We start from the raw sequence: 20,343 nt of genomic DNA, 5'->3' as shown, positions 1-20,343 counted from the left end.
AACTTTGATGTGGGCCATAGTGAGACCTCTCTCCTCTTCACAAAGATGAATGAGATACAATAAAACACAAACAGAAAATACTGAAGTCATGATGCAAGGCAAAATTTCTTCTTTGATACAATACATATATAATATGTATGTTTTTGACTGCTTTTATTGTCCTCATTTGTAAGTCGCTTTGGATAAAAGCGTCTGCTAAATGACTAAATGTAAATGCTTTTAGGCCTACTCCTAGTTTCAAAAGGTCTCAAATAGATTAAAAAAAAACATCTAACTTCTAAATCTAAAAGCAGATAGTTTTAATTCGGTCATCATTTACTCAAAAGATGTAATTAAGTCATTTTCGCTTACATCTCATTTTTGTGTTTCTCAAAAGAAAGGAAAAGAGCTGGTTCTGTGATTAAAGATTGACAAAATATTATTTTGGGGTCAATGTATTGTAATTCTACATCCCTGCATGCACATGAAACCCTTTATTGTTGTAGTTTTATACTATTGCAACGTTTGGTACTACATATTGCTCAGTTTTAAAATGCATTGTCCACGAGTAGGCTACTGCTGTTTGCTGTGTTGTTGCATATTTATCCATTAAGAGACTAGTATCTTACCACTGCCATACTCCTAGTAAAATCCTTTATTCAGGACACGATAAGCAGTTTTTATTACCGTACTACGCAGTTAACCATGCATTGGTCAGCACGTGAAGCTTGGCTCATCTGACCAGCAGGCGGTGGGTGATCTGCTCTTCACCAAATACGGTCAGTGGTGCGCGAGCCGCCGCCGCTGCTGCTGCCTGGTGCGTGTTTGGTCCTCTCAGAAAGGTACGTCTATTCTGCACCTATTTTACTCTGTTTCAGTTTGTCAGTGTTTCCTTGAAACTACCATTACGTTTACATTGTATGCGATACATAAATATACTGTAAGTGAGGTAATATCCGGCTTGTACAGTTTGTATCTGAGCTGAACGCAGGGCCCTGATCGCCTCACGCTGTCACTTCAGTCTGTCACCGATGCCAGGTGTAACCCTGATACAAATGAAGCCATACACGACTGTAAATGTATATATTTTTATACATATACAAAACTTTAAACTCCAAAATAGAGATGTCAGTAAAGCGCTAACGTTATATTAGCTAGCAAGGCCATATGCCGGTGGTTTGTCATAAGAGCTATATGAGTTTAATTTGGGTTATTAAAACTGCGAGGGTGTTTATTTGATGTCATTATATAATGCATAGATGATGTCGCGCTTTAAAAGAAAGGAAAAGAGCTGGTTCTGTGATTAAAGATTGACAAAATATTATTTTGGGGTCAATGTATTGTAATTCTACATCCCTGCATGCACATGAAACCCTTTATTGTTGTAGTTTTATACTATTGCAACGTTTGGTACTACATATTGCTCAGTTTTAAAATGCATTGTCCACGAGTAGGCTACTGCTGTTTGCTGTGTTGTTGCATATTTATCCATTAAGAGACTAGTATCTTACCACTGCCATACTCCTAGTAAAATCCTTTATTCAGGACACGATAAGCAGTTTTTATTACCGTACTACGCAGTTAACCATGCATTGGTCAGCACGTGAAGCTTGGCTCATCTGACCAGCAGGCGGTGGGTGATCTGCTCTTCACCAAATACGGTCAGTGGTGCGCGAGCCGCCGCCGCTGCTGCTGCCTGGTGCGTGTTTGGTCCTCTCAGAAAGGTGCGTCTATTCTGCACCTATTTTACTCTGTTTCAGTTTGTCAGTGTTTCCTTGAAACTACCATTACGTTTACATTGTATGCGATACATAAATATACTGTAAGTGAGGTAATATCCGGCTTGTACAGTTTGTATCTGAGCTGAACGCAGGGCCCTGATCGCCTCACGCTGTCACTTCAATCTGTCACCAATGCCAGGTGTAACCCTGATACAAATGAAGCCATACACGACTGTAAATGTAAATATTTTTATACATATACAAAACTTTAAACTCCAAAATAGAGATGTCAGTAAAGCGCTAACGTTATATTAGCTAGCAAGGCCATATGCCGGTGGTTTGTCATAAGAGCTATATGAGTTTAATTTGGGTTATTAAAACTGCGAGGGTGTTTATTTGATGTCATTATATAATGCATAGATGATGTCGCGCTTTCTACAAAAGTGTTGTTGGTTCACTTTGTTCTTTTAGTAGTTAGTTTAGCCTGTCTAGGATGAATAGCGGTGTGACATGTTAATGACACATTTATCTGTGTATAGTGGAACAGTAATTTATGAGTTCATAAGAGTGTGAAAATATTATCATGTTAGACGTGGCTTCACATTTTGAACAACAGATTACTGTACTCCACAGCCATGCCGTCAGATCTTGCTAAGAAGAAGGCTGCAAAGAAGAAAGAAGCTGCCAAAACTCGACAGCGTGTGAAAAAGCATTATGAAGTGAATGGAGAAGGAGAGCTTCAAGATGGCCAAGTGAATGGTGCAGTAACTAACGGGGAGACAAATGGAGGTGTGTTTATTAAAATCATGCCTAAAGTTAGAAGAGGGCAAACATTTTAACAGTTCACACTCACAAGTCAGACAAATTTACCAGCAAACATACCTGTAGCTTTAGCTATGATGCATAATTTACTTTTCTACGTAGCATCTTTCACTTTTCCCTTTAGACATTGCTGCTCTGACTAAGGAGCTGGATGAGTTTGAGATGCGTAAGATGGAGGCGCGGGCAGTGACGTGGCCTCCCACCCCAACAGCACTGATGTTCACATCAGCAGTCTGTCACTCACCTTTCATGGCCAAGGGTTACTGAGTGACACAAGCCTGGAGCTCAACTCCAGACCGCGCTACGGTCTCATTGGCCTCAATGGCACAGGTATGGATGTTAAGTTACATTGGGGAAGATACATCCATTGCTTCTCAAGCTTCATCAAGATTTTCACATAGACCTGAGTCTAAAAGTTAATATGATTTGTGGTATTTATGGTATTTGCAATAGCTTATTAATTAACATAAAAAAATCTTTTGAACAAATAAAACCATTTTCAAACTATTTGGAACATTTTGTAAAATGCAAAAAACTAGTATCTGTAATTTGTTAATCTGGTTTAACCTTTATTTAACTGACAAAGGTTTAGAGAAAAGATCTCCAATGTAATATCAACTTAATATTATTTTGTAAATTAATTTGGATTTTAATGACTACAATGCACTCCATAAAAGTTGGGACAGAGGTGTTACATCACCTTTCCTTGTAATCACACTTTTTAATTGCTTCTGAACTGAGGATACTAAATACAGCAGTTTTACTAGAGGACTTTTTGACCTATACAAGAATTCACCTGCTCAACAGTCAGTGGACAGCGTGTTCATCTTATTCTTCTCTTCATAGGGCTGGGCGATATGGCCAAAAACATAACAATATTTTTTCCATATGATGCAATATTGATATTTATCACAATATTAATTTACTATTAACACATGTTTGCTAGACCTTGAGAATGAATGCAAAGATAACTGGTTGGCTCATAATTAAACTCCACAGAGCTACCTTTTAGTTAAGTGCCCCGTGAAGTCTGTTTTATTTTCCCCTAAAATCTGGTTTCCATCTTATTTTATTTTTCTGGATTCTGTGTTTTTGTCACAAACGAGACTCCCGCTGTGCCTCCCGCTCACCACCAGAGGGAGCTCTCTCCCGAGTTTTGAACTTCAATCCGGACTACACACACACACACACACACGCACACACGCACGCACGCACGCAGCACGCTCACATACCTGGCTCTGATTGCTCCTGCACCTGACTCTCATTAGTGGACTATTTAAACAGCTCTCAGACGCTCCCTCATTGCAAAGTCTTGTATTGCCCCGGTGTACATTTCTGAGCATTTCTTTCCGTGTCTGGCCTCTCTGTGTGTATTACCTTGGACTGTTTCTCTCCTTCTGATTGCCAGCCGCCTGCCCCCAAACTCTTGCTATTGTTTCATTGACTACTGATTGTTTGCTGCCTGCCCCGACCCTTTGCACATCCCTGGATAACGATTTGGCTTTTCTACTGTTGTGTTTGCTGGTGTTTGACTTTGTCTGTTGACTACAATTTCAATAAAGCTGCAGATGGATCCTCACTCTGTTGACGCCTCGTTACAGTTTTATGGTTCATTTCAAATTAAATTAATAAAACTTTAATAATTTAATCAATCTTTTAACATGTAAGGAAATTAATTGAATTAATCTACAACATACAAATTATTATAAATTAAATATCTATTAATAAAATTGATGAAAATGAAAATGAAAAATACTTTGGTTGTATTATTTTTCTTAAAAATATTATTATTATTACTTGAGAGTGTACAATAGTAATATATTTCTGTCATAATTTCTTCAAGTTAAACTGGCTTTATTTAGTTATCATGAAGGTTTTTAAGTTTTACTTTCAGTTTTACAGTAGTTTTTGTCAAAATAAAAGGTGCACAGCTTGTGAAGTGACTCTCAGAGCTGCCTTGGAGATGAAGTTCATGTGTTCATGTTCTCATGTATTGAGATGTCGATGCTGAAATCACCGTGAGTGTCGTGTGTTGGAGTTTGTGTATCAGACAAAACTGTGCCATTAATTTTTACAGAGAGACACAGAACATGAGTAAAATAGCCTATCAGCTACAAGCACTGACTTGCTGTTGTCACATTTATTTCTGCTGTTAGATAATCCATATAGAGTAAAAATGGCCAAAGCTTATCATCATTCTCGACATATGTCTACGAAACCACACTGTTGTTGCACAAGTAGAATGAGGCCTGGCATTGCCTTGCTCTTTTCCCAGGAAAATACATAATTTTGATGGTAGCATATGTCTCTGTACAATCACGATATATACCTCAGCCTCAGTGGTACCTTCACGCATATGCAAGTCACCCATGTTTCAAGTTGCATTTCTTGATGCAGTAACAGACTGTGTAAAGTGACAACAGTTTGTACAGTATGGTAGATGGTGAAAGACCTAAATTATGTGCAATTCTGAGAAATGTTATTTTTGAATGGTTTGACAATTCTCACATGAAATTCAGCACAAATTCATAAGCCAAGCTTATAAAGACAAACCGTGGTGTTTGGTGGTGCTTTTTTTGTTTGTTTGTTTTTTACTTTTCACTTTTATTTTGCCTCTGTTGCAATTTTTGGGATTTTGTTGCAGCCCATATAATAAAACATTTTTTATATTACATAAACAAAATACAATTAGGCAAGTGAAAACATTCAATCTTTTTCTTTGTAGTTTCTTTGTCAATTAAATAAAGGTTAAAGAGAATTAATAAATCACAGATTATATTTTTACTGCATTTTACAAAACTTTGAGTGAAGGAAATGGGATTGTATAATGAGAGGTTAGGGGGATCCATGAATGAGAATATTCTTGAACACTCTTTGTAGGCAAGTCCATGCTCCTGTCTCCTGTCTTCAGTGTTTATTAGATTTTCTAGTACACCAGTAATCAAATGAGATGGAAATTGTCATGCACAGAAACACAACTAAATGTCAAAGAATTTCATGTAACACAAATGCGTAGGAATTGTAGTTTAAGTCGACAAACAATAATTTTTTTGAAAACAAGGAATTGTCCATACGATTCTTATAGTTAACAGATTTTTTAATATAATTGTTTTTTTTTCTTTTCAGCAAATTCTTGTACTCCTCTCACATTCTCAAGACTTTCTCAATGATGTCTGCACAAACATCATTCATCTCCACCAGAGGAAGCTCAAGTACTAAACTGTGAGTGCTGTAGCACAATGTTCAGGAGTTTTTTGACTACAATGTTGTAGGCAGAGAATCTGTTGAAAGCAGTGAGGGATAGTTCACCCAAAATGAAAAAGAGAAAAAAAATTCTGTCATCATTTACTCTCCCTCATATTGCTCCAAATCTGTATGATCTTTATGTCTGTTGTTTTTTAGTTTTTTTTTTTAATCAAATCAAATCAAAATATCTTTTATGTTCCAAAAGTCATGTAGGTTTGGAGCGACATGAGGGTGATGATAAAAATTATGACATAGGTATGATACGTAATGTCATAGCTTTGAAAATGTGCAAGTGCATCCAACTCACAGAAGTTGTATGCAAAAGCTTTGTTATCCTTAAAAAACCTTCCTGGTCTAGCCTTAAAAGGCCTGAAATATGATGCTTTTATTACTGTTGCTAAGTATGAACTGTTGCTGATCCTGAGTCTGGTTTATTAGCACACTCATCACATACAGTATATTAAAGGAACAAAGGTATGAGAGTGGTAACAGTGTATGCTGTATGTAATGAAAATTAGTTTTTTAGGGTAACTACGATCAATATGTGAAGACCAGGGAGGAGCTGGAGGAAAACCAGATGAAGCGGTACAACTGGAAGCAGGACCAGATAGCTCATATGAAGGTGAAACAATGTAGCCTTGTGGCCTTATTGCTCTTTTTAAATTTTATTTTTTGTTTCATAGCTCTTGTTCTGCACTGCTGCTGTTCACCATATGTATGTCATTGCAAAAATAATGTTATAATTATTCCCCTCATCTCCTGTAGAACTATATTGCCTGTTTTGGTCACGGATCTGCAAAGCTAGCTCGCCAGGCTCAGAGCAAAGAAAAAACACTGTAGAAAATGGTGGCCTCTGGCCTAACAGCTCGTGTGGTGAACAAAGTTTGTCACACAAATACTCATTAACACACACTCTGCAGCTGGTCAGTGGGACATTTGTGTGTTTCTGCATGCCATTTTCTCTTGCCCAAGACCTGTTATCATCATGAAGCATCAGTTGAGAATTGCTAAATCACTTTGTTGAATTGACCAATGCCATGACCAAGACAAAAGAGGTGAATAGTGAGAACCATGTAAACAAGAAAAACAGATTTACACAGGTTTGGTGGTTTGGTTAAAAAAAATACATTTCCCCAATAATGTAGAGCTAATCTAAGATATTTCTTTTACAATGGTTGTCTGTAATTTCTTCAACAGGAAGCAACAGTTGCTGGTTTTACTAAAGCTGGGCTCAGACTACAGAAGTTTTAATCCTAAGCGATTATGGAATCTGGTTGCAGCACACACATAAGGAGAATCTTCGAAGATTTTCTTCCCTCAAATCTTAAACATGTACACACTTAGCATCACGTTACCAGATAATCCGGGCTGAGCATCGGAACCAACCGAGGTTCTCAACCAAATTTTCTTCTCTGATTCTTGGGAGGAGAAATCAGGGAGAAATTGGTCTAAAACTCCTGTAGTGTGAGTCCGGCTGAAGCAGACATTTGCTGTAGTAACTATAAACATCTTAAAGGGATAGTTCACCCAAATGCTGTCATTAATTACTCACCCCTCATGTTGTTCCAAACCCGTAAGACCTTCGGAGAATGACATGGAAGACAAGAAATTGTTGAATAAAGTCGCTATTTTTGTTTTCTTTGTGCACAAAAAGTATTCTTATAGCTTCATAACAGTACGGTTGAACCACTGATGTCACATAGACTATTTTACCGATGTCCTTACTACCTTTCTGGGCCATTTCAGTTGCGTTGCTGTCTATGCAGGATCAGAACCCAGGTAAAAATAAAGTATACTTGAATGCACTAAAAAAATACTGACAAGCAAGTACATTTGTAGTACATTCTTATTTGTTTGTGCTAAATAAAATTGTAAAAGTTATAAACTATAAATACTCTAAAAGTTTTTTTTTGGCAAACGTTAAATGTGTACTAAAATTCACAATTTAACAGAAAGTATACTTTTAGCAAAGTACTCAAAGTGCTATACTTTTAATGTGGAAAAAGTGCTACTAATGGCACAAATATGGGGAAGTCGTGGCCTAATGGTTAGAGAGTCGGACTCATAACCCAAAGGTTGTGGGTTCGAGTCTCGTACCGGCAGGGATTGTAGGTGGGGGGAGTGAATGTACAGCACTCTCTCCCACCTTCAATACCATGACTGAGGTGCCCTTGAGCAAGGCACCGAACCCCCAACTGCTCCCCGGGCGCCGCAGCATAAATGGCTGCCCACTGCTCTGGGTGTGTGTTCACGGTTTGTGTGTGTTCACTGCTGTGTGTGTGCACTTTGGATGGGTAAATGCAGAGCACTAATTCTGAGTATGGGTCACCATACTTGGCCACATTCACTTTAAATAGTGTACTTGATTATTTAAAGACACCATTGACATGTAGTTAAGTATATCATATAAAGGGAATATTAACAGTTACAAAACATTTTAAATTAATTATTTAATGTATAAAAATATGTGGGCAATACATTATAATCACATTTTGTATATATTATATTTTAAATAATTCACAAGTCTATATTTTCTATGTATGATGAGTATATAAAAGTGTATGAAAGACGGGTTCAAGTGTACTACAAGTGGTAACTAAATAAATTTTTTAATGCAGAGATATTATGTTAAAGGCACATATTATGTTACTTACATTATCCCAAATGTTTCGAAGAATGTTTAAATCCAGAGAAATAAGCAATTTTAACTAGTGACACGGAGCGTGTCAATAGTGTCATTGTGTCGCCTGCCAGTGACGTCATAACCCCTCGATTTCCGGTTTTGTTTTGTAGAAAACATGGAAACACCAAATACGCTTTAATATGTTGTGCGTTTTAATAGACCGGTGACGACCGCACAGAGTAGCATTATAACAGAACTTTCAAATGTATCTAGTATGATAAAACAGCGCTGCTTCACATACGCACGACCGGAAGGAGCGGAAGCGGTAAACTGGCATAATAAAAGCTCCGCTGCTTTCGAGCCATGTGTCACGCTCGTTCAGCGGCCTCGTTTCGCTTCGACGGCTTTCAGCCTCACCCTGCTTAATTCTACTACGTTAATAAATCATTAGCTCATCCATGAACATGATTTCTGCCTGAGTCCCGTCGGATTGCATCAGCTGTGGGGATGAAGACGGCAACTCCCATGATTCCACACTCAGTCACCGCATCATCAAACTACGCCTTTGTTTATTTTGAATACGTGCACTCTAGTGGCGAAAATTACATATTGTGCCTTTAAAAGCTCATTTTAGTTCTTCATGGTGTCTCAAAATAGCACCGTTGAGTACACTTAGATGTTCTTAAGATTATCTTAAGAAATACAAAATAATTTGTTTTTGTATATTAAGTTCAAAATTAGTGCATGAACATAGAGCACTTTAAGTACATTATGGAAGTGCACTGAAATAACGTGTATTTTAATGCACTTTTTCGCCTGGGAAAGCTCTCGGATTTCATCAAAAATATCTTAAATTGTGTTCCGAAGATGTGTGAGTAATTAATGACAGAATCTTCATTTTAGGGTGGGCTATCCCTTGGGCTCTATAGGTGCCACTGTCAGATGTTTATCAGAGAGTTTTAACCACACATTTCTCCTTCAGACTTTGTCGTTTTATTTTCCTCCTTGTGGGAAGATCCCCCCTCCTGTTATCAGAATGTCAGCTTCAGATACTCCAGTGACACAGTGAGTCCACAGCTTTTCAAACAGCCTATCACTGCAGATATCACATTTACACAAAACTGCCTGGTTTGGGATATTCATTTTTGTTTCAGCTCTCTTGTGTTGTCATATGCAGTGATATGTTGTCACATTGTATTGGTCTAAATTAGGTATGCACTCATTTACAGTAGCATCAAAGCATCAAGGGCTGTTTTCACAAAGGGGGATAACTATAATGATAACTATAAAGTTTTAATAATCAGTTTAGTTTTACAAGATTAGTCAAGACCACGCCACAAGTATAATATAACAGTAACAGCTATAACAATACTATAATATTAATAGGAATTATATTATTTTGAATCATTTTCAGAACGATTTTTTCCAGCTAAAAATAAAAACATTGACAGGCAATTAGAATCCACTTGACTTTACAGAGATCAAGCATTTAAAGTGTCAGGCGACAAAACTGCAGTGCGCTTATAATAAACAGAATGTTATTTTCCATCAGTGTAGTTGTCTTTATAGTTATCTTTATAGTTATTGTTATTGTTCTTGGTGTGAATGGGTTTTTAGAGTGGTGAGGTCTTGTAAGCACAGTAGAAAATATAACAGTGGTAAAAGCAAATATTTCATAAAGTCATTTGTTTTCTTCTTTATTTTATTTATATTTTTTATTGCAGCATTTTATTTATAAGAATTTGGAGTTTGGCATTGACCTGGACACAAGAGTTGCACTTGTGAGTCCCAATGGGGCAGCTACTGATGGGAGAGGTCAGTTATGAAAAACAGGCGAATATGATTGGAGAGTTAAAGTCTTTTAAAGCCATTGACATACATTGGCCTGTGTTTTTGTCTCTCATAGCTTCTCCCCACAGATGGAATGATAAGAAAGCACTCGCATGTCAAGATTGGTATCACCAGGTACCGTCTTCATAGAAATACAGTCCAGATGATTAGTTGTCTTGCTACTTGTGTTATTCTAACCATTTTCACAACAGTCGTGTTATATATATGTATATATAGAGGGAGAGATGTATGGTCGTTACGGTTCTGAGGCATAAAACTTGTAGTCACATTATTTACACATTTCTTCATAATTTGATTATAAGCATGTTCGTTTAAGTTATTGCCAATTGTTTGTAATTGCTCTTGTGCTGTGTTTGTCCTGCAGCATCTGACTGAGCAGCTGGAGCTTGACCTGTCTCCTCTGGAGTACATGATGAAGTGTTTTCCAGAAATCAAAGAGATGGAGGAGATGAGGAAGATCATTGGACGCTACGGCCTGACAGGGAAGCAGCAGGTATGTCTGTGGCTGTGTTTAATGTGTAAGGGTGTTAACATGAGTTCTGCATTATTTTGAAAGCCAGACAATATAGCATACTACGTAAGGGTGGGAGAAAAAATCGATTCTCCGATGCATCGCGATTCTCTCTTCAACGATTCTGAATCGATTCTGAGCATGGTTTTTTCCCTCATGGCACGTGTGTGCGCTAGAGACAATCGCGGCAGGCTTCATTGCACAGAATATGTGCTGTGAGACACGTGCTTCCACCCGCCGTTATTTCAGTATTTTACTTAAAATATGCTTTCATTTATGCTGTTTGGAATGCAGTATGTATAAGATGCACGAAACTTACGTACTGAGAGACTTTCACGTGTGCTTCATGTTTGATGTCCTGAAGCTCGATCGCAGCTGCGGTTAAATGCACTTGCATCTCCTAATACTTTTATACGAAACTGATGAAAACACAGTCCGTTATGTTTTCAGAACAGGACAAAACATCCGATATATCGAAATAGAAATGCGCATTAGTGTGAATCGGTGTGAGTGCAGCCTGTTAAAGCTGCCACTGTATGTGATCTCATCAGTAATAATCAATCAGCAATAATGCTGAGGAAAAAAGAAAAAACCATAACTATGATTGTCTGTAAACTTTCGGATAGCCTATTTAAAGAACACTTATTCTTAAAATAAGTAATTATTTTAAAAAGTAGCCTGCTTATATAATTTAATTTACGAAAAATTAAGTAAAATTTGCACAAAATAAATTTGATATGAATTGTATATGAAAATGTAGCCATGTGCAGTAATATTGAAAATTGAGAATGTGACGCATCATGATATTGAGTTGAATCAAATCGTTGACATGATAATCGTAATTGAATTGAATCGTGAAACCAGTGAAGATTCACACCCCTATTTTTTAGATGGCAGTACTGACTTACAGAGATTCCAACTATAAACAAAAAGCATAGAAACCGCAATTTTGGTTAAAATGTAAAGTTGTAAAGATGTATTTGCACAGCAGAAGAATTAATTAGGAAAAACGTTCTGTTAATTAGGAAACACATTCAAGACGGATATAAATCCGATCGCTCAAACCACTTCAGGAGGAGGTCTGGGACGCATTCCAGACGAAACTGGGCAAGTGTAAATTGTTGAAACCACATATGTAAATTTTACTCCTCCCAAAATGTTAAAATAATAAACGTATTTTATGACTTTATGGCATTATAATCAGATATGACTGCGCTAATGTAACAAGCATAGCTGAGCATCTCTTCAGCAAGTTGACGCTCAAACTGCCGCGAATGAAACAAAGTCATTTGCAGACGCTCAACACACAATCATCTTCATTAAAGTAGTAAGACAAACTTATCTTTCCAGTGCTGATGCCGCGCGCTCTCCTATTGCGGGCTGTGATCTTGAAATGAGCTGATAATTAATCAAATGCAGCGCTTATCTTTTGATGTCGTTGACGTGAACTCCGCTAAATTTAAATATAGCGCGGGAATTGAAGATCGGATTTATATCCGTTTTGCGACAACACATTTATGTGGCCAAGTGTAAATGGAAACGTTTTAACAAATCAAATAGATATCCGATCAGTGAAAACGCATGAAATGACCAGATGTAAACAGGCCCTAGATGTCTGTGATCTGGATTGTGTGATGATGACTTTTCCATCTCATTCTATAGAGGTGGCTCAGGAAATTTGGGTGTGTGAAAAGCAGACCATCACCAAATAGAACGGGGACATTTTGGCTTACAAGGAGCACTTGAAATAAAAAATTGACAAACAGACTCGTGATATATAAAATCCCTTGAGCAGGACAGACAAACTTTTCCACCATGGATTGATTACCCTCCTCTCTTTCCCAGGAATTTTAGGACAATGAACCCCAATTTCCCAGCTGTTGATGTGGATTGCATTCCATTGTACTGTCATCTAGTGTTGACAACTTCCTCAAGGGCAATCGTTAAAGCGTTCCCATGTCTTATATTTCTTAATGTACCTCTCAGATTTCCCAGCATCAGCACATCTGTTTTATTTAAAACTGTAAAGGCAATAATGATTTATTGGAATAAATAGATTCAATTACGTTGGTGTGGAACAGTAGAACATCAAAGTATGCAGAAAACAATTTTCAGAATATCCCACATCAAATCATAATGCACAGTATCCAAAATAATGAATGTAGACACATAAAATACCATTTTAAACTAAACAGTGTAATCTGTCAATAATGCATCCATGTGAATACATATCCACTTGGAACAACAAAGGGTGCTGCTGGAGGACTTAACATTGTTTTTTAACTGTTAGTGCAAGAGGAGCTCACATTAGGCAAAACTGTGTTGTGATCATTTTTAAATAGTTTCTCACAGTCGCCTACATGCAAATATGCAAATACACAAACATGTCCATGTTTCACAATGAGGTACATTTATGAGTTCTAGTGAACAGCATATATATCAAGTCATGCAGGTTCCAGTGGTTGAGAAATGTTCCAGCCCACACTGTATTTCGGGGACACTTTTTTCTTTTTCTTTTTTTCTTTCTTTTATAGTGTCCTTGTTACACATTACATGTACTTACTATAGTAACGAGTAAATTATGCATAATTACATGCAATAATCCTAAACAAAACTCTAATCCCGTAATAAGTGTGTGTGGTTAATCAATAATACTCAGTACAATTACACTGTAACAAGGATGCTGTGAAATAAAGTGCAACCGATTTTCTTCGCTAAATCTGATAAGACCCTCCTTCTAGGAACATCCTTCCTGTTTAGGCAGGTAAACGTGCAGATGTTCAACTGTCTCCAGTCTTGTGGTTGCACATCTGCATCTCTTGTCTCTATCTTTCTATAGCACTCAGTCTGTTTCCCTTTAAGGTTCATTTCTTAGTTTATACTGTGGGTTGGGAGGGTGAGGGTGATTTGTATTATCCTCCCATCCACACAAACGGCAATGTCTACACTGGCTACATCTTTTATAGTGTCCTTGTTACACATTACATGTACTTACTATAGTAACGAGTAAATTATGCATAATTACATGCAATAATCCTAAACAAAACTCTAATCCCGTAATAAGTGTGTGTGGTTAATCAATAATACTCAGTACAATTACACTGTAACAAGGATGCTGTGAAATAAAGTGCAACCGATTTTCTTCGCTAAATCTGATAAGACCCTCCTTCTAGGAACATCCTTCCTGTTTAGGCAGGTAAACGTGCAGATGTTCAACTGTCTCCAGTCTTGTGGTTGCACATCTGCATCTCTTGTCTCTATCTTTCTATAGCACTCAGTCTGTTTCCCTTTAAGGTTCATTTCTTAGTTTATACTGTGGGTTGGGAGGGTGAGGGTGATTTGTATTATCCTCCCATCCACACAAACGGCAATGTCTACACTGGCTTTGCCAAAGCTTTTAGACTATATGTTTGGGATTCAGTGAGATGAAAACTATGATCACCAAGTGACTTATTTGCTACTACTACCACTTTGACGTGCTCTCAATACATGTACATTGTTTTATAAGAGCATATCTAAAAATACGTTCTTATAAAACAAAAACATGCAACATATTTGTCCTTGGGCACATACTTCATTTTCACTGTAATGCAGTAAATAAATTGGACTATATTAGATTAAATCTTAATGGCTACAAGATAAATATTGCTTCCACACTTTGCAGCAGCAGATGTCTCTAGTATTGATTTACTTCCATCTTTTAACAATTAAGGAAACCAAAAGTTTGACAGGAGTCAAAAGCCTCTTAATTCTCATCCTTGTACAAGGAGCCATGTGTCATATGAATGATTCATGGGTAAGATGAGCACCTACACATAGCAATATTATACAAAAATTATTTTCCTCTTGAGCTGCAATACAGTGTAGCTTACTTGCAACAGAGATGACAGAATATTAGTGAGTTAAATTAACACAAATTTATTGCAAAAGTAAAGTATTGCAATTTGGTGTTTTTTAAATCAAAATGGTTTGCTCACTGATTTTGCGTCTTGGACATTTATGGTTTTGAGTACTAAATATATTAAGTTTTTGTTCTTTTTTGTAGTCTGGTTGCTTAATAATGTAAATCTTTGATGAATGAATACAGTCGGCACTCTTGCTCTTGCAGATATTTGAGATAAGACGTATGTTTTGATACTCTTACAGTATCTACATCCACAGTTGGCAGTCAGATTAATAAATATATTAACTTGAATCCAAGAGTTTGCAGACTGAATGAATACAATTCCATTTCTCTACACTTTTTACCACATTCTAAAGCCGGAACACAGCTTTGATTTCTGTTTTAATTAGCCATCTGGGATAACAACAGGTCAAGTCTGGTGATGAAGCCCCAGTTCAGATGGAGGAGTCATTCATCACAGGACCTAATATAATGCAGGTAATACTAATAATTCTTACTTGTTGGCAAAAGATCCTTACTTCAACATTTTTCAAATAAACATTCTAAAAACAAATTATGAACATAATTCAGTTTTCTTTTGTTTCTCTCAGTTTGCTGAGAGTCAAACAAAACATGACAAATGTTTATGAAAATGAACTTAGTAGTAATGCTCCTTATTAAACATGTTTATGTTTAAGATATTTTTTTCTTGATATTTTTTCCTCTCAGTTTCCTGGATCCCATATGTTGGCATTTCATGATGAGGGATTGAGGGGTTTTAAGTTTCATGAGGTGATGTCCCTACTGTGTCCAGCCATGTCAGATAATCTCATACCCTTTAGATCATTTATTTGAAATTATTTTACTTGAAATTTTTATTTCAAGATTTTTTTGAGTAAATGTTTGATCCAGGCTACTGTGTTCTGAGTTGTAAAGCAGAACACAGCATTTGATTTCTCTGCTTTAATTAATCATTATTAACCACTGGTGGAAATGGATCTGTCAGGATCTGGATCCGGTGATGACACAGCTGTGGAGAAGCCATTCGTTTCAGGAGATGAAAGACTAAAGCAGGCAATTCTCCATTTTCAATTCTCTCTCTCCACTTATTATCATCTAAGCAAATACATTTGAGGTCAAATAATTCATGTGTATTATTTTTTTCTGAAGTTGTTCGCGAGAAAGAGCCAAGACGATTGAAGCCAAGATGACTAGAAGAACTTGTGGACCAATTTTCTCACTGCCTGTCTCTATTAAACATTTTTGTTTTTATCTTGGAATCATTGTTGGCCGTACTATTACATTTTGTAGAATTAAGTAATGAATTAAAATGTTAGATGCAAACAAAAAACATATTCAATAAAAAAAAAAATCTAAGGATATTCATTGTTTAATTTCTCTTCAGATTCAGAGAATAAAATAAAATATAAAAAAAGTTAAAAATGACAATGTCATTTTTTCTGAAGGCTATTTGTGTAATTATACAGGAAATATTAAGAATACGCATGCATCTGGAATTATTAGCAGAAACAGATTTGAATACAGTGCACAATAAATATAACCATAACCCATATATAAGATCACGGTTGTACTGTTTATCATGCATTATCTTGCTCGGGTGACAGTGAATGCTTGGAAATAATAGACTATTTCACTACCTTTAGTCCATTCACTCCAAACTTTCTCACATCTTTTCATGGACCAACATCTACTGCAGACTATTGGAGAATTTGAGTAATTACATGAGTAGTAATAAGTAATAATGTTTTGTTGAATTTAATGTTAATTTAACCAGCATTTAAGTCATTATCTTAACTGCCTCGAAATACATGTTCTTAAGCAGTCAGATGTTTTATACTGAAACCCACTCTAACTCTACTGTAAAACCAGCTCCTACTGAGTAATGTCTTTGCATTAACCATCCCTATAAATAATTCATTTGTTATATCAGCAGTATTATTATTAAGTTTAATCTTATGAATAATTTCAAATCTTCACCTTTACCAAATTCTTTATCATACACTTTCGTTCTTGATCATAAACTGCCCCTTTTTGTCTCAGAATGTAAATATGTCCCTCTGGTGCAGGGGTAGGCAAGTTCGGTCCTAGAGAGCCGCAGTCCTGCAGAGTTCAGCTCCAACCCTAATCAAACACACCTGAACAAGCTAATCAATGTCTTCAGGATTACTAAGGCTATAGGCAGGTGAGTTTTGTTTTCAGGGTTGGAGCTGAACTCTGCAGGACTGCGGCTCTTTAGGACCGAACTTGCCTACCCCTGCTCTGGTGATAGATAGATAGATAGATTGATGGAGTTTCTACCAATCCAACTAACAAGAATAATAAATACAAAACAAAATCCATAGATGGGGCTAAGTATAGTTATTTTTTGCACTGAAGTGTAGGGTGAGGTAGGGTTATTTTTTGCACTGTAGAGAGTATACCAGGGGTTACCAAACAAACCTGATCCTGGAGGGACGGTGTTCGGCAGAGTTTAGCTCCAACTTGCCTCAACACAAAGCCTGCGTCCCAATGTGCATACCATCCATCTTAAATTCTAGGTGATAGTACTTTTCAATACTATTTAGGGCAGTTAGGGTGGATAGTATGCGCATTGGGACGCAGGGACAGTTTCAAGTATACCTAGTAAGACCTTTTATTAGCTGCTTCAGGTGTGTTTAATTAGGGTTGGAGCTAAACTCTGCAGGACCGAGTCTGGTGACCCCTGGAATATAGAGTTAGGTCGAGTTATTATTTTTTTTCACTTTACATATTACAGTTCTAGGTGGGATTATTTTTGTTCTGATAGTATAGTATAGGGTTAAGTAAGCTTATTTTTTCATTGTAGATAGTAGATTCTGTAGGGTTATTTTTTGCACTAATAGTATGGGGTAAGGTAGGATTATTTTTGCACTATAGGCACTATAAGGTTAAGAAGGTTTTTTTTAATGCACTGTAGATAGTATAGAGTTAAAGTACAGGGTTTAGAGTTTTCCAGCATTTGCAGTACTAGCTTGGCAAGACTTCTCTAAAGCTTAGAATGCAGTCAAATAAAGCAAGGCTGTCATTGTCACTTGCTAGTTATGTGCTGGGCCCAAATGATGTGCACTGGTTTGCTCAAAAGCTTCAAAACAATTCTGCACCGTGTACAGACAGATGTAGAGTTATTACTCTGAGGCCGAGAATATTCTGCAGAAGCAGCAGAGGGCGGGAACAGAATCTGATGGCGAGCAAACAGCGTCATCAAGCGGTTACATGAGTTCTTGTTCTTCCAGAGTGACGTGCGGTTCAAGCAGGAAGTGAGCGCGAGCGCGTTCAAGTGGTTGTGTTGTTCTGTTTTGCCGCCTTGACGCAAACTCACTTGATTTACATAAGCTCTTTGTCAACTTTTATTCGTTTCTGATGTAAGCAACAGAGACAAATGATGTCTTCTGATACTTCCACTGTTGGAGGGATCCAGGGTTATCTCCTAAAGCTTCATTCGTTCCTTGGAGACACAGAGAGCAGGAATGCTGCTATAGTCTGCCATGACATTATTGGAGACTTGGGGCAGGAATGCTTGATAACTAAGAATGAGAATGAACTGGGTAAGAACTTCTTCATGCAAAAAGCATTGCGTTGTGTTTATGCAAAATATAGTTATCATTCATTACTTTTATGGATAGTTAAGCAAAATAAGATTACAGGGGCGCATGTTATCTCGGTTCATTTATGATCTAGGATGGGCAGCTGCATGCACATAAACTCGTATAAAGATGTAACCTAAAGTAAAAATCACCTTTTAGCTGAAAATAACAGCGCTGTCCTTCACCACAAAAAAGTGTGCATATAAAATCACCATTGATGTATATAGGTATGTGTATACAGTAAACAGTAAAGTTGATCTTGAAATATCAATATATTTTCAGTTTTACAGACATCTTTGCTTTTTGCAAAGGAAGAGGGATTGCTTAGCTTTCTCCGGAAGTCTCTCTCTAATGAAATGGTAAGAGGTATTTACAGGCAAATTCTAGTAATGATATATGGTAAATCTTCCTGACATAATACACATTTATTATAAAGTTATTAAAAAAAAGGTTTCTCCACAGCTGCGGGATACAAGAGTGGACATTCTAAATTTTTTAGGGACATTTCTGGAGAGAATCTCAGTCACTGTCCGAGGATGGGAGAAGAACTATGCAGTCGAACTTAAGGTACAGTACATTGAAACAGTAGTTGGCAGATTTCTTTCTGGTTTGGTGTCACGTTTTAATGTGCTATTTAAAGGTTGACTAAAATTACATATCACATTTGTAACACTAACTTATTTTCTCTGCATGGATAGGACATTTGTATTGTTGTCTACACAAAGGACAAAGCTGCAAAGTGCCGAATCCCTGCTTTAGATCTTCTAATCAAAGTAAGTTCTGTTGATCTACCGTGTGCTGTAACTTGCACTTGAGACTTAACTTAGACTTGTAGCCAATTGACTTAAGGTCTGCAAGGAGAAAGATTTTCTTTAAATGCCATTATACCTTTGACTTGGAGACAGAGAACCTGTGCTAATGACATATTTTGATATTTACAGACAAATAATGTTAACACATCCCACAAATCTCTCTAGATACTGTATCTCACAAAAGTCTCCAGCATCACCCAGGATCTCAAAGTTGGTGATATGTTCAACAAATTTTACGGAGAGTTATCTCAGAAGAGTAAGATACCTGATACAGGCAAGTTGAGGCTAATTATTGTCTTATTTAATTTTCTGTTATAGCAAAAATATGTTGCCGTTGTCATTAGTCATTTTAAAAAGACGTGTTATGATGTATTTTTAGTTGCATGTCAGAATACAAACAAAAACGCTAGCACATACTGTATGGGTTGTTGAAATACAAAATTCCCTACCAACAGTACTGGGTTGCATTTATGAACTTCTTGGAGTGCTTGGTGAAGTACACCCCAGTGAGATGGTCAACAACTCTGACAAACTCTACAAGGCCTACCTGGGTGAACTGAAAGGACAGGTAAAGACGTCCTATCCGCATATGGAAAAGTGATCTTAAATGCATGTATAGAAGTGCTAAAATCAATGGTTTTCAGATGACATCTACTACAAAGGAACCAAAACTTCCTGTTGTTGCTGGATGCCTGAAAGGAATCACAGCTCTGATGGTGAACTTCACCAAATCAATGGAAGAAGGTTGGCATGTGTAGATTTACCATCCTGAACTGGTCTTATCCTACTGTTACTGAATGAATATGCTCACTGCTTTTCTTTAAACAGACCCAGTTACGTCAAAAGAAATATTTGATTATGCGCTGAAGGCAATCTGTCCACAGGTAGGATTAATAAATGTTGTTAGTTTATCCTTTTTGTGTAGTGCATGTCACATTTTCTGTTCAGGGCTCCCAAATACATACATTTCTTCTTCCTTTGCATCTCTAGACTGATATGAAACGATATGCAGTCATCTTTGGTGAGTGGAATTTGATATTGTCATGTGATTTTATGCAGTGCATCCCATGTTTAGCTTATTCATTGTTTTGTTTTTTTACTCTTGACAGCCGGTCTCAAACTGTTTGCTAAGCATTCCAGCCAGTTCGGCAGTTGTCTCATGGATCATTATATGTCTATCTTTGATGTTATGTCCAAACTTTGTGGACATATAAATGTAGAGCTGAAAAAGAGTAGTTACACAGCACTAGAGTCTTTCCTAAAACAGGTATT

At 37.0% G+C, this 20,343-nt stretch overlaps 2 protein-coding genes across 4 annotated transcripts in view; both read left to right on the top strand.

Moving 5' to 3' along the window:
- Positions 1–1,568: 1,568 nt before the first annotated feature.
- Positions 1,569–15,710, top strand: abcf2b (ATP-binding cassette, sub-family F (GCN20), member 2b). Its single transcript, XM_071582397.1, is given in 17 exon segments — positions 1,569–1,703; positions 2,334–2,489; positions 2,647–2,712; positions 2,715–2,852; positions 3,629–3,772; positions 4,521–4,540; positions 5,649–5,744; positions 6,295–6,390; positions 6,534–6,650; positions 9,374–9,419; positions 9,422–9,456; positions 10,116–10,206; positions 10,298–10,356; positions 10,607–10,735; positions 15,047–15,134; positions 15,366–15,428; positions 15,643–15,710. Coding segments are annotated over 14 exon segments (1,224 nt in total). The 5' UTR covers positions 1,569–1,703; positions 2,334–2,335; the 3' UTR covers positions 15,080–15,134; positions 15,366–15,428; positions 15,643–15,710.
- A 2,228-nt stretch (positions 15,711–17,938) lies between these two features.
- prkdc (protein kinase, DNA-activated, catalytic subunit) overlaps positions 17,939–20,343 on the top strand; it is a 35,868-nt gene continuing 33,463 nt past the window's right edge. For all 3 annotated transcript variants that reach the window (XM_016280013.1, XM_016280014.1, XM_016280015.1), the window contains exons 1-10: positions 17,939–18,220; positions 18,542–18,618; positions 18,722–18,826; positions 18,958–19,032; positions 19,237–19,345; positions 19,527–19,639; positions 19,716–19,815; positions 19,900–19,955; positions 20,062–20,092; positions 20,181–20,338. In XM_016280013.1, coding sequence (XP_016135499.1) covers positions 18,055–18,220; positions 18,542–18,618; positions 18,722–18,826; positions 18,958–19,032; positions 19,237–19,345; positions 19,527–19,639; positions 19,716–19,815; positions 19,900–19,955; positions 20,062–20,092; positions 20,181–20,338 — 990 coding nt within the window. In that variant the 5' untranslated portion in view covers positions 17,939–18,054. The remainder of the gene's footprint in view (positions 18,221–18,541; positions 18,619–18,721; positions 18,827–18,957; positions 19,033–19,236; positions 19,346–19,526; positions 19,640–19,715; positions 19,816–19,899; positions 19,956–20,061; positions 20,093–20,180; positions 20,339–20,343) is intronic.

Source organism: Sinocyclocheilus grahami, unplaced genomic scaffold (genome assembly GCF_001515645.1).
Source record: "Sinocyclocheilus grahami isolate Dianchi unplaced genomic scaffold, SAMN03320097.WGS_v1.1 scaffold136.1, whole genome shotgun sequence".
Classification (NCBI taxonomy): domain Eukaryota; kingdom Metazoa; phylum Chordata; class Actinopteri; order Cypriniformes; family Cyprinidae; genus Sinocyclocheilus; species Sinocyclocheilus grahami.
The sequence above is the reverse complement of the archived record's forward strand: the minus strand, read 5'-3'. Positions and strand labels throughout refer to the sequence as shown.